This window comes from Coregonus clupeaformis, chromosome 15, assembly GCF_020615455.1.
Source record: "Coregonus clupeaformis isolate EN_2021a chromosome 15, ASM2061545v1, whole genome shotgun sequence".
Taxonomy (NCBI): domain Eukaryota; kingdom Metazoa; phylum Chordata; class Actinopteri; order Salmoniformes; family Salmonidae; genus Coregonus; species Coregonus clupeaformis.
In genome coordinates this window covers 59801730-59816664 of record NC_059206.1, presented here as the reverse complement: position 1 = coordinate 59816664, position 14935 = coordinate 59801730, and the positions used below count along the sequence as shown (strand labels likewise).

Here is a 14935-nt window from a genome sequence, read left to right as displayed (position 1 = left end):
AAATATATGGAGGGAGCTGAAGGTTCGAGTTGCCAAACGTCAGCCTCGAAACCTTAATGGCTTGGAGAAGATCTGCAAAGAGGAGTGGAACAAAATCCCTCCTGAGATGTGTGCAAACCTGGTGGCCAACTACAAGAAACGTCTGACCTCTGTGATTGCCAACAAGGGTTTTGCCACCAAGTACCAAGTCATGTTTTGCAGAGGGGTCAAATACTTATTTCCCTCATTAAAATGCAAATCAATTTATAACATTTTTGACGTGCGTTTTTCTGGATAATTGTGTTGTTATTCTGTCTCTCACTATTCAAATAAACCTACCATTAAAATTATAGACTGATCATGTCTTTGTCAGTGGGCAAAAGTACAAAATCAGCAGGGGATCAAATACTTTTTCCCTCACTGTATGTGCCCATGCATGCATGCTTATTTAGAGCACGTGTTCTAAGATATTGTATTAGTCTGTAAAATACACTACACAGTGCCATTGCATTATCATAAAGCATATTATAGAGTTTTCACAAATAACGGCTATATTTAATTATTTATGTAACATTTAAACCAGAGTGAGTAATGAGATCATTCATACTGTATATCAGTGATCTATTCCTCTGAGAGTTTACTTAAATGTGTGCCACGCAGTTAAAGTGTGATGATACCCATGGTGTGTACCCATAGTGTGTACCCACAGTATGATGATACCCCCTGGTGTGTACCCATATGTAATGTATACCAGCCATACATAGTGTATATACTATACTGGCCTTAGTAGGAATTCTACATGGAAAGGAAGTACTTGACTTCTAGGAATCGTTTAGGTCAGTATTGATCGTCCCATGAAAGGAAAGCCCCTCTGGTTTGGTCTGGTTCATCATTGATCAAAAGGTACCTTGTTTAGAGGTGGACGGCTCCTGCGATAAAACTGCAAGGATGAGGAGGAGGCAGATGAAGAGAATGTGGGAGGTTGCCATGGTGTTCAGCCCTAGAAAAGCATGACAGAAAAGTTAGAGTTATTTCACTGTGTCAACTCCACTGAACCATAAAACTAAAGCTGACCTGTTGCCATTAAGTAGGGTGTGCTACCCCCTAAACTTAACTGTACTCCCAAACCCTTATATAAATCCAATCTGGTACTGTGATCACCATTGCCTACTGTATGTATAGCAGGGGTTGGAACAAGTTCAGGGAACAGAACAGAAAACAATATACTTTTTTGAGGAACAGAATCAGAACAGTGAAAGAAAGTGATCTACACTGTTCCGGAACATAACCGTTATTTTAAAAGCATGGGACCTGGTTATTTTACATTCCAGGCATTTATTTTTCAGGCCCACAGAAAACGCAAGAAATTAAGGCTATTCTATGCAAGACATTTCCAAGAAACTGAAGATCTCGTACAACGCTGTGTACTACTCCCTTCACAGAACAGCGCAAACTGGCTCTAACCAGACTAGAAAGAGGAGTGGGAGGCCTCGGTGCACAACTGAGCAAGAGGACTGTCACGGATTCTGCCGAGACTGCCCTTCCTTCTGGTTCGGGCAGGCTATGGCGTTCGTCGTCACCGGAATTCTAGCTGCTGCCGATCTGTTTTATGTTTCTATATTCACCTGATTGTTGTCTAGTGTTGCGCACCTGTTTCCCATTATAGTATTATGTCATTCCCTATTTAACCTGTTCGCCCCCACTGTGTGTTGTGTGTTACTTGTTCGAGTGTCGTTTGTGAGCGGGTTTGCTCCTCCCTGTGTTTGGAGGTTTTGCTTATTTCTTTACTATTCAGTAAAGTAGATTTTCATTTCATTCTGTGTCCTGCGCTTGACTCTGGCCTACCACATTCCACAGACATTCATGACAAGGACAAATACATTGTCTAGTTTGAGAAACAGGCGCCTCATAGGTCCTCAACTGGCAGCTTCATTAAATAGTACCCGCAAAACACCAGTCAACGTCAACAGTGACCTTCTAGGCAGAGTTGCAAAGAAAAAGCCATAGCTCAGACTGCCCATCTTAATCTTTCCTTTTTATTGGCCAGTCTGAGATATGGCTTTTTCTTTGCAACTCTGCGTAGAAGATCAGCATCCCGGAGTCGCCTCTTCACTGTTGACGTTGAGACTGGTGTTTTGCGGGTACTATTTAATGAAGCTGCCAGTTGAGGACCTGTGAGGCGCCTGTTTCTCAAACTAGACACTAATGTATTTGTCCTCTTGCTCAGTTTTGCACTGGGCCTCCCACTCCTCTTTCTATTCTGGTTAGAGACAGTTTGCGCTGTTCTGTGAAGGGAGTAGTACAGTGCATTGTACGAGATCTGTTGGTTGCTGATAAATGGGCCTCTGTACGCCTATGTAGATATTCCATAAAAATCAGCAGTTTCCAGCTACAATAGCCATTTACAACATTAACAATGTCTACACTGTATTTCTGATCAATTTGATGTTATTTTAATGGACAAAAAAAATGCTTTTCTTTCGGAAACAAGGACATTAGTGACCCTACACGTTTGAACGGTAGTGTATATGTATTTATTTATTTGTGGCATGTATGTAAAATGTGTGTAGAATGTACATGTAACAAAAGAAAAAGCTATAAAAACAAGGTTTATTTTTGTCCTCTGAAGAGGTGGATGGGCCACAACAATTAATTAATTAATAAAAATAACAGAACAATCTGATTAATCTAATCCTCTTGTTATTAAGATTGGCAGATAAGGAAATAAATAGGGCTGCATCAAAAGCTAGGGTGGAAAGGAAAGAGGTGCAACTGTACATAAATCCAGAGCTGATAGAGTACAAAAGAAATGAAAGTAAGGTTGCAGACAAGAGTGTTATTGATGACTATTATAACCAACCCTGATCTGTACTTCTCCACAACTTTGTCCCTGACTTGTTTGGAGAGCTCCTTGGTCTTCATGGTGCCGCTTGCTTGGTGGTATCCCTTGCTTAGTGGTGTTGCAGACTCTTAGGCCTTTCAGAACAGGTGTATATATACTGAGATCATGTGACACTTAAATTGCACACAGGTGGACTTTATTTAACTAATTATGTGACTTCTGAAGGTAATTGGTTGCACCAGATCTTATTGAGTGGCTTCATAGCAAAGGGGGTGAATACATATGCAAGCACCACTTTTCCGTTATTGTTTTCATTTTACTTCACCAATTTGGACTATTTTGTGTATGTCCATTACATGAAATCCAAATAAATTGCAGGTTGTAATGCAACAAAATAGGAAAAACTCCAAGGGGGATGAATACTTTTGCAAAGCACTGTATTTCACTTGCTTTGGCAATGTAAACATATGTTTCCCATGCCAATAAAGCCCCTTAAATGAGAGAGAGAGCGAGCGAGAGCGAGAGAGAGAAAGAAAGAGAAAGAAAGAGAGAAAGAAAGAAAGAAAAGAAAAGAAAGAAAGAGAGAGAGAGACACTAAAAGATAGAAAGAGAGGGGCAAGCGAGCGAGTGGACTATAGTAATGCTTTAGACTAACACGTAAAATCCTGGAACCCACTGGACAAAAACGTTGAATCATCCAGTTTTGGTTGACGTAAATTTGACTGAAAATAAACCAAACCTTGAAACTCTATCATTGATTTGTGGTTTGAAAAAACACATTTCACCCAGGCGGAAAGGGCCTTGTGTTGAGTGTCCCTGGGATTATTCTGTGAGTCAGAGAGGGCAGAGAGGCTTATTTTAGGTTTGCATGTTTCTGTGTAAAGCTGTCACTCAATTAGCGTACACATCTGTCCTTCCTTTCAGGAGCACAAGGTGGGCAGTGACATGTGTTAAGTACTGTGGCTGAACGCTTCAGAACAGGGGTCTCAAAGACCACCGCATCCATGACCACCAAGGAAATAGTGTGTCCACATGTGTGTGTGTGAGAGGTGGTGGGGGCAAGGTTTAAAATCACTGTGAACCCACGTCAGTCAACACAAACGTGTTGAACACACGGTTAAACACACACGGCACTCATCGCACACACAGGAACACACAGTGAACACTTGACGTGCTCAAAACATTGTAGATAGTGTTTATCCTTATAACAACACCCAATTACAAATACATGGAGGCTTTTCACCAGGCCTGCTAGCATATGTACTGCATCCATGTTATACTGATGCAACGGGGCCAGGTGGACATATTGCATAGGTTTAGAGTCAATGGGTGTATAAAATCTAATCAAGTCAAAATGTATTTGTCACATACACGTGTTTAGCAGATGTTATAGCGGGTGTAGCGAAATGCTTATGCTTCTAGCTCCGACAGTGCAGTAATATCTAACAATTACACAACATATACCCAATACACACAAAAAAGTAAGGAATGGGATTCAAGAATATATACATATATGGACAAGCAATGAGAGCAATGACAGAGCGGCATGGACTAAGATACAGAAGAATATTATAGAATAGAATGCAGTATATACATATGAGATGAGTAGTCATCATATATAATTATGATTTTAACAGAGAAAAATGAATCAATAGACTACAATATCTCATTTAAAGGCCTATAAAGGTTTTCTTGATCATGTGACCTTTTTTGGGGGGTTTGTATCATTTGATTTACACAACATGCCTACTTCCTTTAACATGCCTACCACTTTGAAGATTGGGCGGCAGGTAGCTTAGAGGTTAAGAGCGTTGTGCCAGTAACCGAAAGGTCGCTGGTTCTAATCCCCGAGCTGACTAGGTGAAAAATCTGTTGATGTGCCCTTGAGCAAGGCACGTAACTCTAATTGCTCTGGATAAGAGCGTCTGCTAAATGACTGTAATGTAAAAGATGCAAAATATTTTTTCTTTGAAACAAACAAGAAATAAGACAACAAAAACAGACCTTGAGTGTGCATAACTATTCACCCCCCCAAAGTCAATACTTTGTAGAGCCACCTTTTGCAGCAATTACAGCTGCAAGTCTCTTGGGGTATGTCTCTATAAGCTTGGCACATCTAGCCACTGAGATTTTTGCCCATTCTTCAAGGCAAAACTGCTCCAGCTCCTTCAAGTTGGATGGGTTCCGCTGGTGTACAGCAATCTTTAAGTCATACCACAGATTCTCAATTGGATTGAGGTCTGGGCTTTGACTAGGCCATTCCAAGACATTTAAATGTTTCCCCTTAAACCACTTGAGTGTTGCTTTAGCAGTATGCTTAGGGTCATTGTCCTGCTGGAAGGTGAACCTCCGTCCCAGTCTCAAATCTCTGGAAGACTGAAACAGGTTTCCCTCAATAATTTCCCTGTATTTAGCGCCATCCGTCAATCCTTTAATTCTGACCAGTTTCCCAGTCCCTGCTGATGAAAAACATCCCCACAGCATGATGCTGCCACCACCATGCTTCACTGTGGGGATGGTGTTCTCGGGGTGGTGAGAGGTGTTGGGTTTGCGCCAGACATAGCATTTTCCTTGATGGCCAAAAAGCTCCATTTTAGTCTCATCTGACCAGAGTACCTTCTTCCATATGTTTGGGGAGTCTCCCACATGCCTTTTGGCGAACACCAAACGTGTTTGCTTATTTTTTTCTTAAAGCAATGGCTTTTTTCTGGCCACTCTTCCATAAAGCCCAGCTCTGTGGACTGTACGACTTAAAGTGGTCCTATGGACAGATGCTCCAATCTCAGCTGTGGAGCTTTGCAGCTCCTTCAGGGTTATCTTTGGTCTCTTTGTTGCCTCTGATTAATGCCCTCCTTGCCTGGTCCGTGTGTTTTGGTGGGCGGCCCTCTCTTTGCAGGTTTGTTGTGGTGCCATATTCTTTCCATTTTTGAAATAATGGATTTGATGGTGCTTCTCATGATCATTGCAACTCCACGAGGTGAGATCTTGCATGGAGCCCCAGGCCAAGGGAGATTGACAGTTCTTTTGTGTTTCTTCCATTTGCGAATAATCGCACCAACTGTTGTCACCTTCTCACCAAGCTTCTTGGCGATGGTCTTGTAGCCCATTCCAGCCTTGTGTAGGTCTACAATCTTGTCCCTGACATCCTTAGAGAGCTCTTTGGTCTTGGCCATGGTGGAGAGTTTGGAATCTGATTGATTGATTGCTTCTGTGGACAGGTGTCTTTTATACAGGTAACAAGCTGAGATTAGGAGCACTCCCTTTAAGAGTGTGCTCCTAATCTCAGCTTGTTACATGTATAAAATACTCCTGGGAGCCAGAAATCTTTCTTTTGAGAGGGGGTCAAATACTTATTTCCCTCATTAAAATGCAAATCAATTCATAACATTTTTGTTGTTATTCTGTCTCTCACTGTTAAAATAAACCTACCATTAAAATTATAGACTGATCATGTCTTTGTCAGTGGGCAAACGTACAAAATCAGCAGGGGATCAAATACTTTTTTCCCTCACTGTACATACTGAGATCATGTGACAGATCACGTGACACTTAGATTGCACACAGTTGGACTTTATTTAACTAATTATGTGACTTCTGAAGATAATTGGTTGCACCAGATCTTATTTAGGGGCTTCATAGCAAAGGGGGTGAATACATATGCACACACCACTTTTCCGTGATTTATTTTTTTATAATTTTTTGAAACAAGTCATTTTTTTCATTTCACTTCACCGATTTGGACTGTTTTGTGTCTGTCCATTACATGAAATCCAAATAAAAATCCATTTAAATTACAGGTTGTAATGCAACAAAATAGGAAAAACGCCAAGGGGGATGAATACTTTTGCAAGGCACTGTAGACAATTTAAGATGGTATTTTATCCATTACAACAACAAAAAATTGTCTTTGTCTTTTCAAAAATGTACCAAGAGTAATACCAAGTTCGTGAGAATCACCGAACTGCTCTCCCACTATATACAGTAACTGAGTTCCGAAAAAGAAAAGGGGGGGGGTCACATTTTTCTTGCGCATTCCGCCTGATAGTAAGTGTGAAAAACAAACAGAGAAGTATCTCTAATAGAAGTGTTTAAGTTTTACAAATGACACAATAATTCAAACAAAGTTATAAAAATTATGTTCACGTAGTTCATTATTCCTGGTTTCCCTGGGGGGTATTGAGTTTGTCAGGTTTCATAATGTGGCTGAACAGTCAAAGTCAACAGTCCACTGCTGAAGATGACATTCATTCTGCAGTCAACAACTCTGGGCTGGGTTGTGTCCAGCGTTTATGAAATCAATCCCTCCTACATCCTGGCCCCATTCCAGTTCTTTTCCCCTCTCTATGGAAAATGTAGGCAGGTCGTTCCACCAATTCGGTGCTTTTGAAAAGTGTAACTTGGTAAAATAAAAAGTTTGATTTCACCTAATTATAACATTCTGTCATAACGAGTACATGTTCAACTTCATAAAAAAAAACACTTTCCCATCTCAAGAGGTTAAATAGAAAAAATTACTATAGTAAGTACCTATTAAGCGCCGAATAAAGTAACATGGTTGACGATTTCATTTTAAATCAGCCATAAATCCCCTTGTGACAGGGAGAATGGAAGCTTGTGTGCAACAGGGAGGTGCAATTGAATGCAAGCTTCACAAAAAAAAAACTACTTGTTAAAACATTTCTAGCCATTTCTTTTGCAAGTCTTTCTTCATATTAAAGATGTATTTAATTATCCATGTGGTCTATATTAAAAAGGGCACTTCATGTAATATAACAGGCTTTTAAAAATGCAATATTGGTGCAAAATTTCTACTTAAAATATCAAAAGGGACAAAAAAATGCACTTTTCGTGGAACGACCCAGGCGTTCTTCTCAAAGGAACATTCCTGTTTTTTCTTCAATCTTCACTATTACTATATTCCAACCAAATTCTATTTAAAAAATGATTGAAAAGTGGAAGATGTTAAATCTTAACGACAAACAGATTTGTATTTTACTGAAAGACTATCTGGGAAAACAGGGGAGAAGTCACCCATCTGGAGGGGGAGAGAGGATATGGGAGGGGCATGGGGAAGGGATAGCCGAAGAAAGGAGAGTGGAGCTCCAACGCCACAATAACAATGGTTAAATAAATACCGCTATGTTAGGTGTGGTGTACTTAGACACTTCTTGTTGTTGTCTTCCTGTTTTCTACGAACAACAAGTAGAAACTCAAGAAGGCATTTGTTTTACTATTGTAAATGCCTATCCCACTTTAACTCATGTGAGCGTTCAGGAGTCTGGCACAAGACACCAAAGTTGGGTTGTTACCAGATGAGATATGACGATGAAGGAAGGAGGCCATTTTTAAGTTTCATGTAGGAATGTACATGGATAAAAACAGATCACTATATAGTTATAGGCTGGCTGACCACTACCCATTCACCCCTGCATATTTGTAGATGCATTGGTTTTACAACCCTAACAGATATAGGTTACATACAGTTTATAACACTACAAGTTCATGATCACTACCTCTTCAGTATCTATTGGTAGATTCCTCTGTGTTTAGGCCTACCATCTCTGAATAGACATATATGTGTGACTCCCACTCTCTCAGAGGATGTCCCTTGCTGGTAAGTCCTACCAACAGACACATATGTGTGTCTATCAGAGGGCAAACTGCCACAAAGACACAGACAGCAAAGGCTTTTGTGGTTTGATAAGAGTGTGTAACTGTCTGGCACACTTAGGGTTGATATCTGATCTATTTGGAGAATATTTGATACAATGACAGGGCAGACAATGTTTCAGATGAAAAAGCAAGGTGTACTGCACAGATTATTGCCCATAAAATCTTACCAAGATTTTTGTTTTGTAGGAGCCCTAATCCAAAACACACACAAATACAATCAGGCAGATCCTCTCTCCGCTCACCAAACCAGCACGCCACTCATCAGAGCGCGATGCATGCTCAACACAGAATGAGAGAGAGCTCGGTTTGCTGTTTTGAAAGATTTTGTTGAAAAAAGATGCGGTTAGCCTCCGTTGCTGGAACCGCTACTATCTGTCCTGGGATACTGCTAAACCCTAGTCTGAAGAGCTGCTGCTTGGTGAAGCAGCTAACGTAGCTTTTAGCTATCACACTAGTCAGGTTTCCTTGACAGTTTGAACACAGCCCGCGACACAGTTAGCCCTTGTGGCTACGACCATGTATAGTCCCGGGCTTGTGGCTGTTAAATCACTACTGTTTGTTGCTGTTTCTATCGACCCTGCGAGCTGTGCTGGCTGGAATTGCGTGGTGTACCAGCGTTAGCCTACGTGCTACCATCAAGTAATGGAGAGGACAATGTTTCAATATCACAGGTGTGTGATCTTTTAAATCAACAAAATGTCTACAAGCAATTGCTACAGGAACAGGAAAATAGCTTTAAATGCTTTGTCCAAATACTGGTGGACTCAACTAACAAAATAATGGAAGTTTTGACCACAGATGTCAAAGACCTTAAGAACAGTTTACAGTCCTGAAAGAGACCTGAAGCAAGATGACAACAAACTGTAAGTCTGGGTGAGATGACATCAGCACTGTCTGTGAATCATTACTACAAATTACTGGGAAAACAGACTACCTAGAGGGACAATCCAGGAGGAATAACATTGTTATGGACAGCATACCAGAGTCTCCACATGAGACCTGGATGGAATCTGAGGAGAAAGTGAGAAAAATTATCACAGAAAAGCTGCAGATGGATCATAGGACGATTGAGGTGGAGCGTCCACAGGTATGGAAAACCTGTAACCAGCTCAGGTGAAAGACCCAGGCCGATAGCGGTCAAGTTCCTAAGGTTCAAGGACAATATGGCTGTTCTGGAGAGAGCCAAGAACTTGAGAGGAACCAACATATTTTTCAACAAGGTCTTCTCAGCTATCAAAGCTGCCAGAGAGCGTAGGGACATTTCTTACATCTGCTACGACAAGGTCATTGTCTACCCTCCCAAAAGCCTGGGAGGAGTGATAGAGCCAAGCTTCTGGGTCAGTACACACACATACACATTTTACATTTTAGTCATTTAGCAGACGCTCTTATCCAGAGCGACTTACAGGAGCAATTAGGGTTAAGTGCCTTGCTTAAGGGCACATCAACAGATTTTTCACCTAGTCGGCTCAGGGATTAGAACCAGCGACCTTTCGGTTACTGGCACAACGCTCTTAACCACTAAGCTACCTGCCGCCCCCCACTAAGCTACCTGCCACATGCCTGATTGACTGACTATTAGCTAAACAATGTTTTTATCCATATTACGTCTATCTCCAATAAGCTACCCAGGAAAGGGCTAAGAATAGCCCATATTAATAAGAAATAAGGTTTATGAAATCAATAACTTGCTAACATCGGATAACATTCATATACTGGCCATCTCTGAAACTGATAATTCCTTGATGATACAGCAGCAGCAATAAAATAATATAACGTCTACAGAAAAGACAGGAATGCCTATTGTGGAGGTGTTACTGTATATGTTTAGAGCCATATTCCTGTAAAGCTTAGATAGGATCTCATGTCAAATGTTGTTGAAGTGTTGTGGTTGCAAGTTCACCTGCCTCATCTAACGCCTCTTCTTTCGGGGTGCTGCTATAGGCCACCAAGTGCTAACAGTCAGTATTTTGATAATATGTGTGCAATGCTTGATAATGTGTGTGATGTAAACAGAAAGGCCTATTTTCTGGTTGACCTGAACATTGACTGGCTAGCAACTAGCTGTCCTCTCAAGAGGAAGCTTCTAACTGTGACTAATGCCTGTAATATGACCCAGGTTATTGCTCAACCAAAAAATTTTAAGTAAAATTGCTGGCTCTTACAGCCACCCAATCAGTTTGCTGCCTGTTCTTTGCAAACTGATGGAGAGAGTTGTGTTTGACCAAATATAATTATGTTTTTCAGAGAACAAGTTAACTACTGACTTTCAGCATGCAGATAGAGAAGGGCACTCAACTTGTACTGCACTGACTCAGATGACAGATGATTGGTTAAAAGTAATGGATAATAGGATAGAGGATAGTTGGAGCTGTATTGTTTGATTTCAGTGTTGTTGAGGAAGCTAAACTCCTAGATATAACACTGGATGGACAATTATCATAGTCAAGTCATATTGACAGAGTTGTTGTGAAGAATGGGATGTTATAAGAATATGATCTGCATTTTTTACACAAAAATCTTCTTTACTAGTTGTTCAGGCTCTGGTCTTGTCCCATCTTGATTACTGTCCGATAATATGGTCAAGTGCATCATATAAATACCTAGCAAAGCTGCAGCTGGCTCAAAACAGAACAGCATGCCTTGCCCTTAACTGCACATACAGAACGAACATCAACAACATGCATGCCAGTCTTTTCTGGTTGAGGGCTGACGTAAGATGAACTGCTTCTCTTTTAGTGTTTATGAGAAATATTACTGTGATGAAAATTCCAGATTGTCTGCATAATCACATAACATACAGCTCAGACACCCATACATACCCCACAAGACATGCCACCAGGGGTCTCTTCACAGTCCCCAAGTCCAAAGCGAATTCACGGCAACGCATAGTATTATACAAAGCCATGACCGCATGGAACTCCCTTCCATCTTCAATTACTCAAGCAAACAGCAAAATGACCTTTTAAAAATGTATAGAACAACATCTCATGGCATAGTAGGGACTGTGAAATGACACACAAACAGACACACTATTACACTCTAACACACACAATCTACACAGATTGAAGAAGAATACCTGCTGCTTCGGCAAAAGCTAATGGTGATCCAATTAAACCAATAAACCTGTAGGGCTCTATTTTAACAAACCTAACGCAATAGTAAATCTAAGCGCAGCTGGTAGCACTATAGGTTCAGGGGTGTGTCAGAAATATTTGTGTTATTTTCACTATTATAATTATCAGTGCACTTGCTGGCATTGGCGCGAAAGGGCTGGGTTTTGATGGATAAATAAGTTGTGGGTATGTAGAGGCTTGGTCCCTCACTGGCAGTCAGAACGTGCCCCATGGCGAAATACAGTATGTGGTTGCTACAAGTTGTGTATTTACTTATTTTATGTACTGCCTTGGAATCAACTCCAATTCTAATGTTAGTCTGTTATAGTTTGTTAAATGGCTTACAGAAACGAAATTATAGTTTGTTAAATGGCTTACAGAAACGAAATTTTAAAATGTAGACCTATCTTTACTAAATATGTTAACTTGAACCCATTTGCAGTCCACATTGTTGTAAGTAATTGCATGGCTTCAATAGCATTCACACTGATATAGGGGCTAGGCCTACTGTAAATTGCATTATGGCTGAGCATGGACATGCCAAACATTGTCAATAAGCAAGATTACATTAATTATTGATAAGGCCTAAAAAGTGAATGAATAATTATAATCTAACTATAAACCAAACGAAACAATTTGTTTTAAATAGGCTATGTCACACTTACAGGCACTATAATTTCTCCCCGTGGGCATTAAAACAATGCAGACTATGGAGGGTTTTAAGCACATCCAAACTTTTCACAGTAGCTGGGAAAATATCCAATATAAAGAGAAAATCCAATATAAAGAGAAAGGGAGAATATCCACTCAACGTTATAATGCTCCCAAATAGGCCTATGTTTTCTGAACATAATCGGAACCATTTTACAGATCACATCGCATTCACACATCTCCAGAAATTGCATTGCATGTGCGCCACGGACGTTGTACCCATGAAACCAGGAAGGTGATTCATTCTAACAAGATTGGTTGTAATAAAATTAAAGGAAAACATGGACAATAAATGCATGTAAAGCAGGAAAAAAAGACATGCATTGCTGTTGAACCAGCCTTCGTTATAGAAGGCCTAAAGGAGGGCTTGGGTTTTGAACAAATGAAACGGAAAACAAGCAATTATTACAGGTTACAGATAACTTCTAAATACGAGGTTCACCGGTATTCACCTGAGGTTCTCGTCTCTCGTTTCATGATGGACATGAAAAGTAGCCTACATCATGGAGGGGGTTTTACTCACATCCAAAACGGGACCTGCATGGCTAAAATAATGTGAGACTGCCTACAATGTATAGATAAAAAGGGAATGTCAGCTCACTGTTTTACTCCTCTCAAACTTTATATTTAAATAAAGCTTTGGTGATTAAGATGTATTTCCAAGCGGTCTTAGGAGCCAAATCCTTCATCGACAGTCTTGACTACTTCGCGATTGCATTGGGCTATGCTTGGTTTTTAACCAAATAAAACTAAATGCGAAAAAAACTTTAGTTTTGTATGTTTCTAAATACGAAGTCTACAGGTACCAAAATCATATTAGGCTACTCGTGTTCCATGCGCATATGCGCAGTGTGCTTCACGGCTGGATAGGTTGCACGTCCGCTGTCAAAATTTGTGCTATAACCAATTGCTTTACCGCTAAAACCATCTTTTTTTTGGTCTTAAATATCCCTACCAGCGCTGCCTGAAATTAGCACTTTGGATCATGTTTAAGGACACGCCTACAATATTTCCACATTTTAGTCATTTAGCAGACGCTCTTATCCAGAGCGACTTACAGGAGCAATTAGGGTTAAGTGCCTTGCTCAAGGGCACGTCGACAGATTTTTCACCTAGTTAGAACCATCGACCTTTCGGTTACTGGCACTACGCTCTTAACCACTAAGCTACCTGCCACCCCTCCCACCAGAGCGCAAGGTGCTGATATAAGACAGGTAAATTGCCAAACCTGGCGTTAGGGCTGGAAAATGCCAGTGCGCCAGTTTCTACATGACGTTGCAAACTAGCCAAAAATTGCAAACTAACCAAAAATACAGCCCTTAGTATGAACTAATGGTAATTATAACTCCCTTCATGGCGACCATAATTTTACCAACGCAACACATAGCTCGATAAATTATACTGGCATTTTATTCATCAACTGACTGTGTGAGTCATTGCGTGCTGCTCCGCAATCTAGAATCCCCACAGGAGACAAAATGGGTACACAATAAACACCAGTACAAATCATTAGTGATGTCTGGCAAAGGGCCTAATGGACAATTAGGCTACACTAAAGGAGATGGTCAAATCTGTTCAAAGGGGGAGAATACCTTTCAGTAGATTATGTCAATCACAGTGCGGATTTGATTACCGGTGTTTAAATTTATAGATTTGTTAGTATGTTTAAGATGGCATATCTTATTTCATTAATACATACAAATTTGAGGAAACATTTTCATTTAGACAGATTGTTGATATCTTCTTAATTGTATATGAGGACAGTCATGTGTTTTAGAGTTTAAAATATACAAAGTGACTTTAAATCTTTAAAATACTGCCATTAAACCTGGCTCTACTTGTGAGTGTTACATTTCTTTCAGACATTTATGTGCCGCCGCCCCCCCCTCCCAACCCCACAAACACAAATTAACCTAAAGTGTCCATATGCAGTAGACTACATTGAATAAACTACAACAACAACAAAATACTGTCATCATCATATTAGTAGTAGTAGTAGTATATGCATACTACTCACCGTATCAGCAAGTTGTAAATCGCTGCTGTTTTCTTCAAAGGCGGAACGCTCGTCTCGGCTGAAGACGGGAATACTGCACTTTGTAGACCACAACCAAAAACGGTCATGGCTTTTTTTTAAAGCACAATTTAAACGTGGCCATATTCGAAATATGTTATGTTGAGAGCAGGTTGCAACTTGTAGCAAGACACATAGCTTTTTCTGTCTTGCACACTACGCACGTTAAATTCTAAAAATCTCTGGCGCGCAACTGCTCATTTTAGTGTGTACTGCAGAGGATGGTGGGGGATGTCTGGTCGTCTATGGTAGGCACGCTCAAGATGACAGTGCCAACATGAAAGCGCCACCTGCTGGTAAATATTTTACATAATATGCACGAATACAAATAATTTAAAAGAAGTTACTTACACATTTTACGCACCAAAAGTACCTAGACTACAGTTCAGACGTGAATAGAAACCTTTGTTATAGCTTCGTCAGGTGACACGTCCTCAATTATTAAACGGGCCATAACCTTTCGAGACTGGCCAAGTCTTGGCAGTTGTTGTTGTTCATTTTTTTTTTTTTTTTTCACCTTTATTTAACCAGGTAAGCCAG

The 14935-nt window shown here is 40.3% G+C and overlaps 1 protein-coding gene across 2 annotated transcripts in view; it reads right to left on the bottom strand.

The window, feature by feature from the left end:
• LOC121582555 (growth hormone receptor) overlaps nucleotides 1-14616 on the bottom strand; it is a 29960-nt gene extending 15344 nt beyond the window's left edge. For both annotated transcript variants that reach the window (XM_041898429.1, XM_041898430.1), the window contains exons 1-2: nucleotides 14339-14616; nucleotides 887-979 (exon numbers count right to left, since the gene is read on the bottom strand). In XM_041898429.1, coding sequence (XP_041754363.1) covers nucleotides 887-968 — 82 coding nt within the window. In that variant the 5' untranslated portion in view covers nucleotides 969-979; nucleotides 14339-14616. The remainder of the gene's footprint in view (nucleotides 1-886; nucleotides 980-14338) is intronic.
• Nucleotides 14617-14935: the final 319 nt, after the last annotated feature.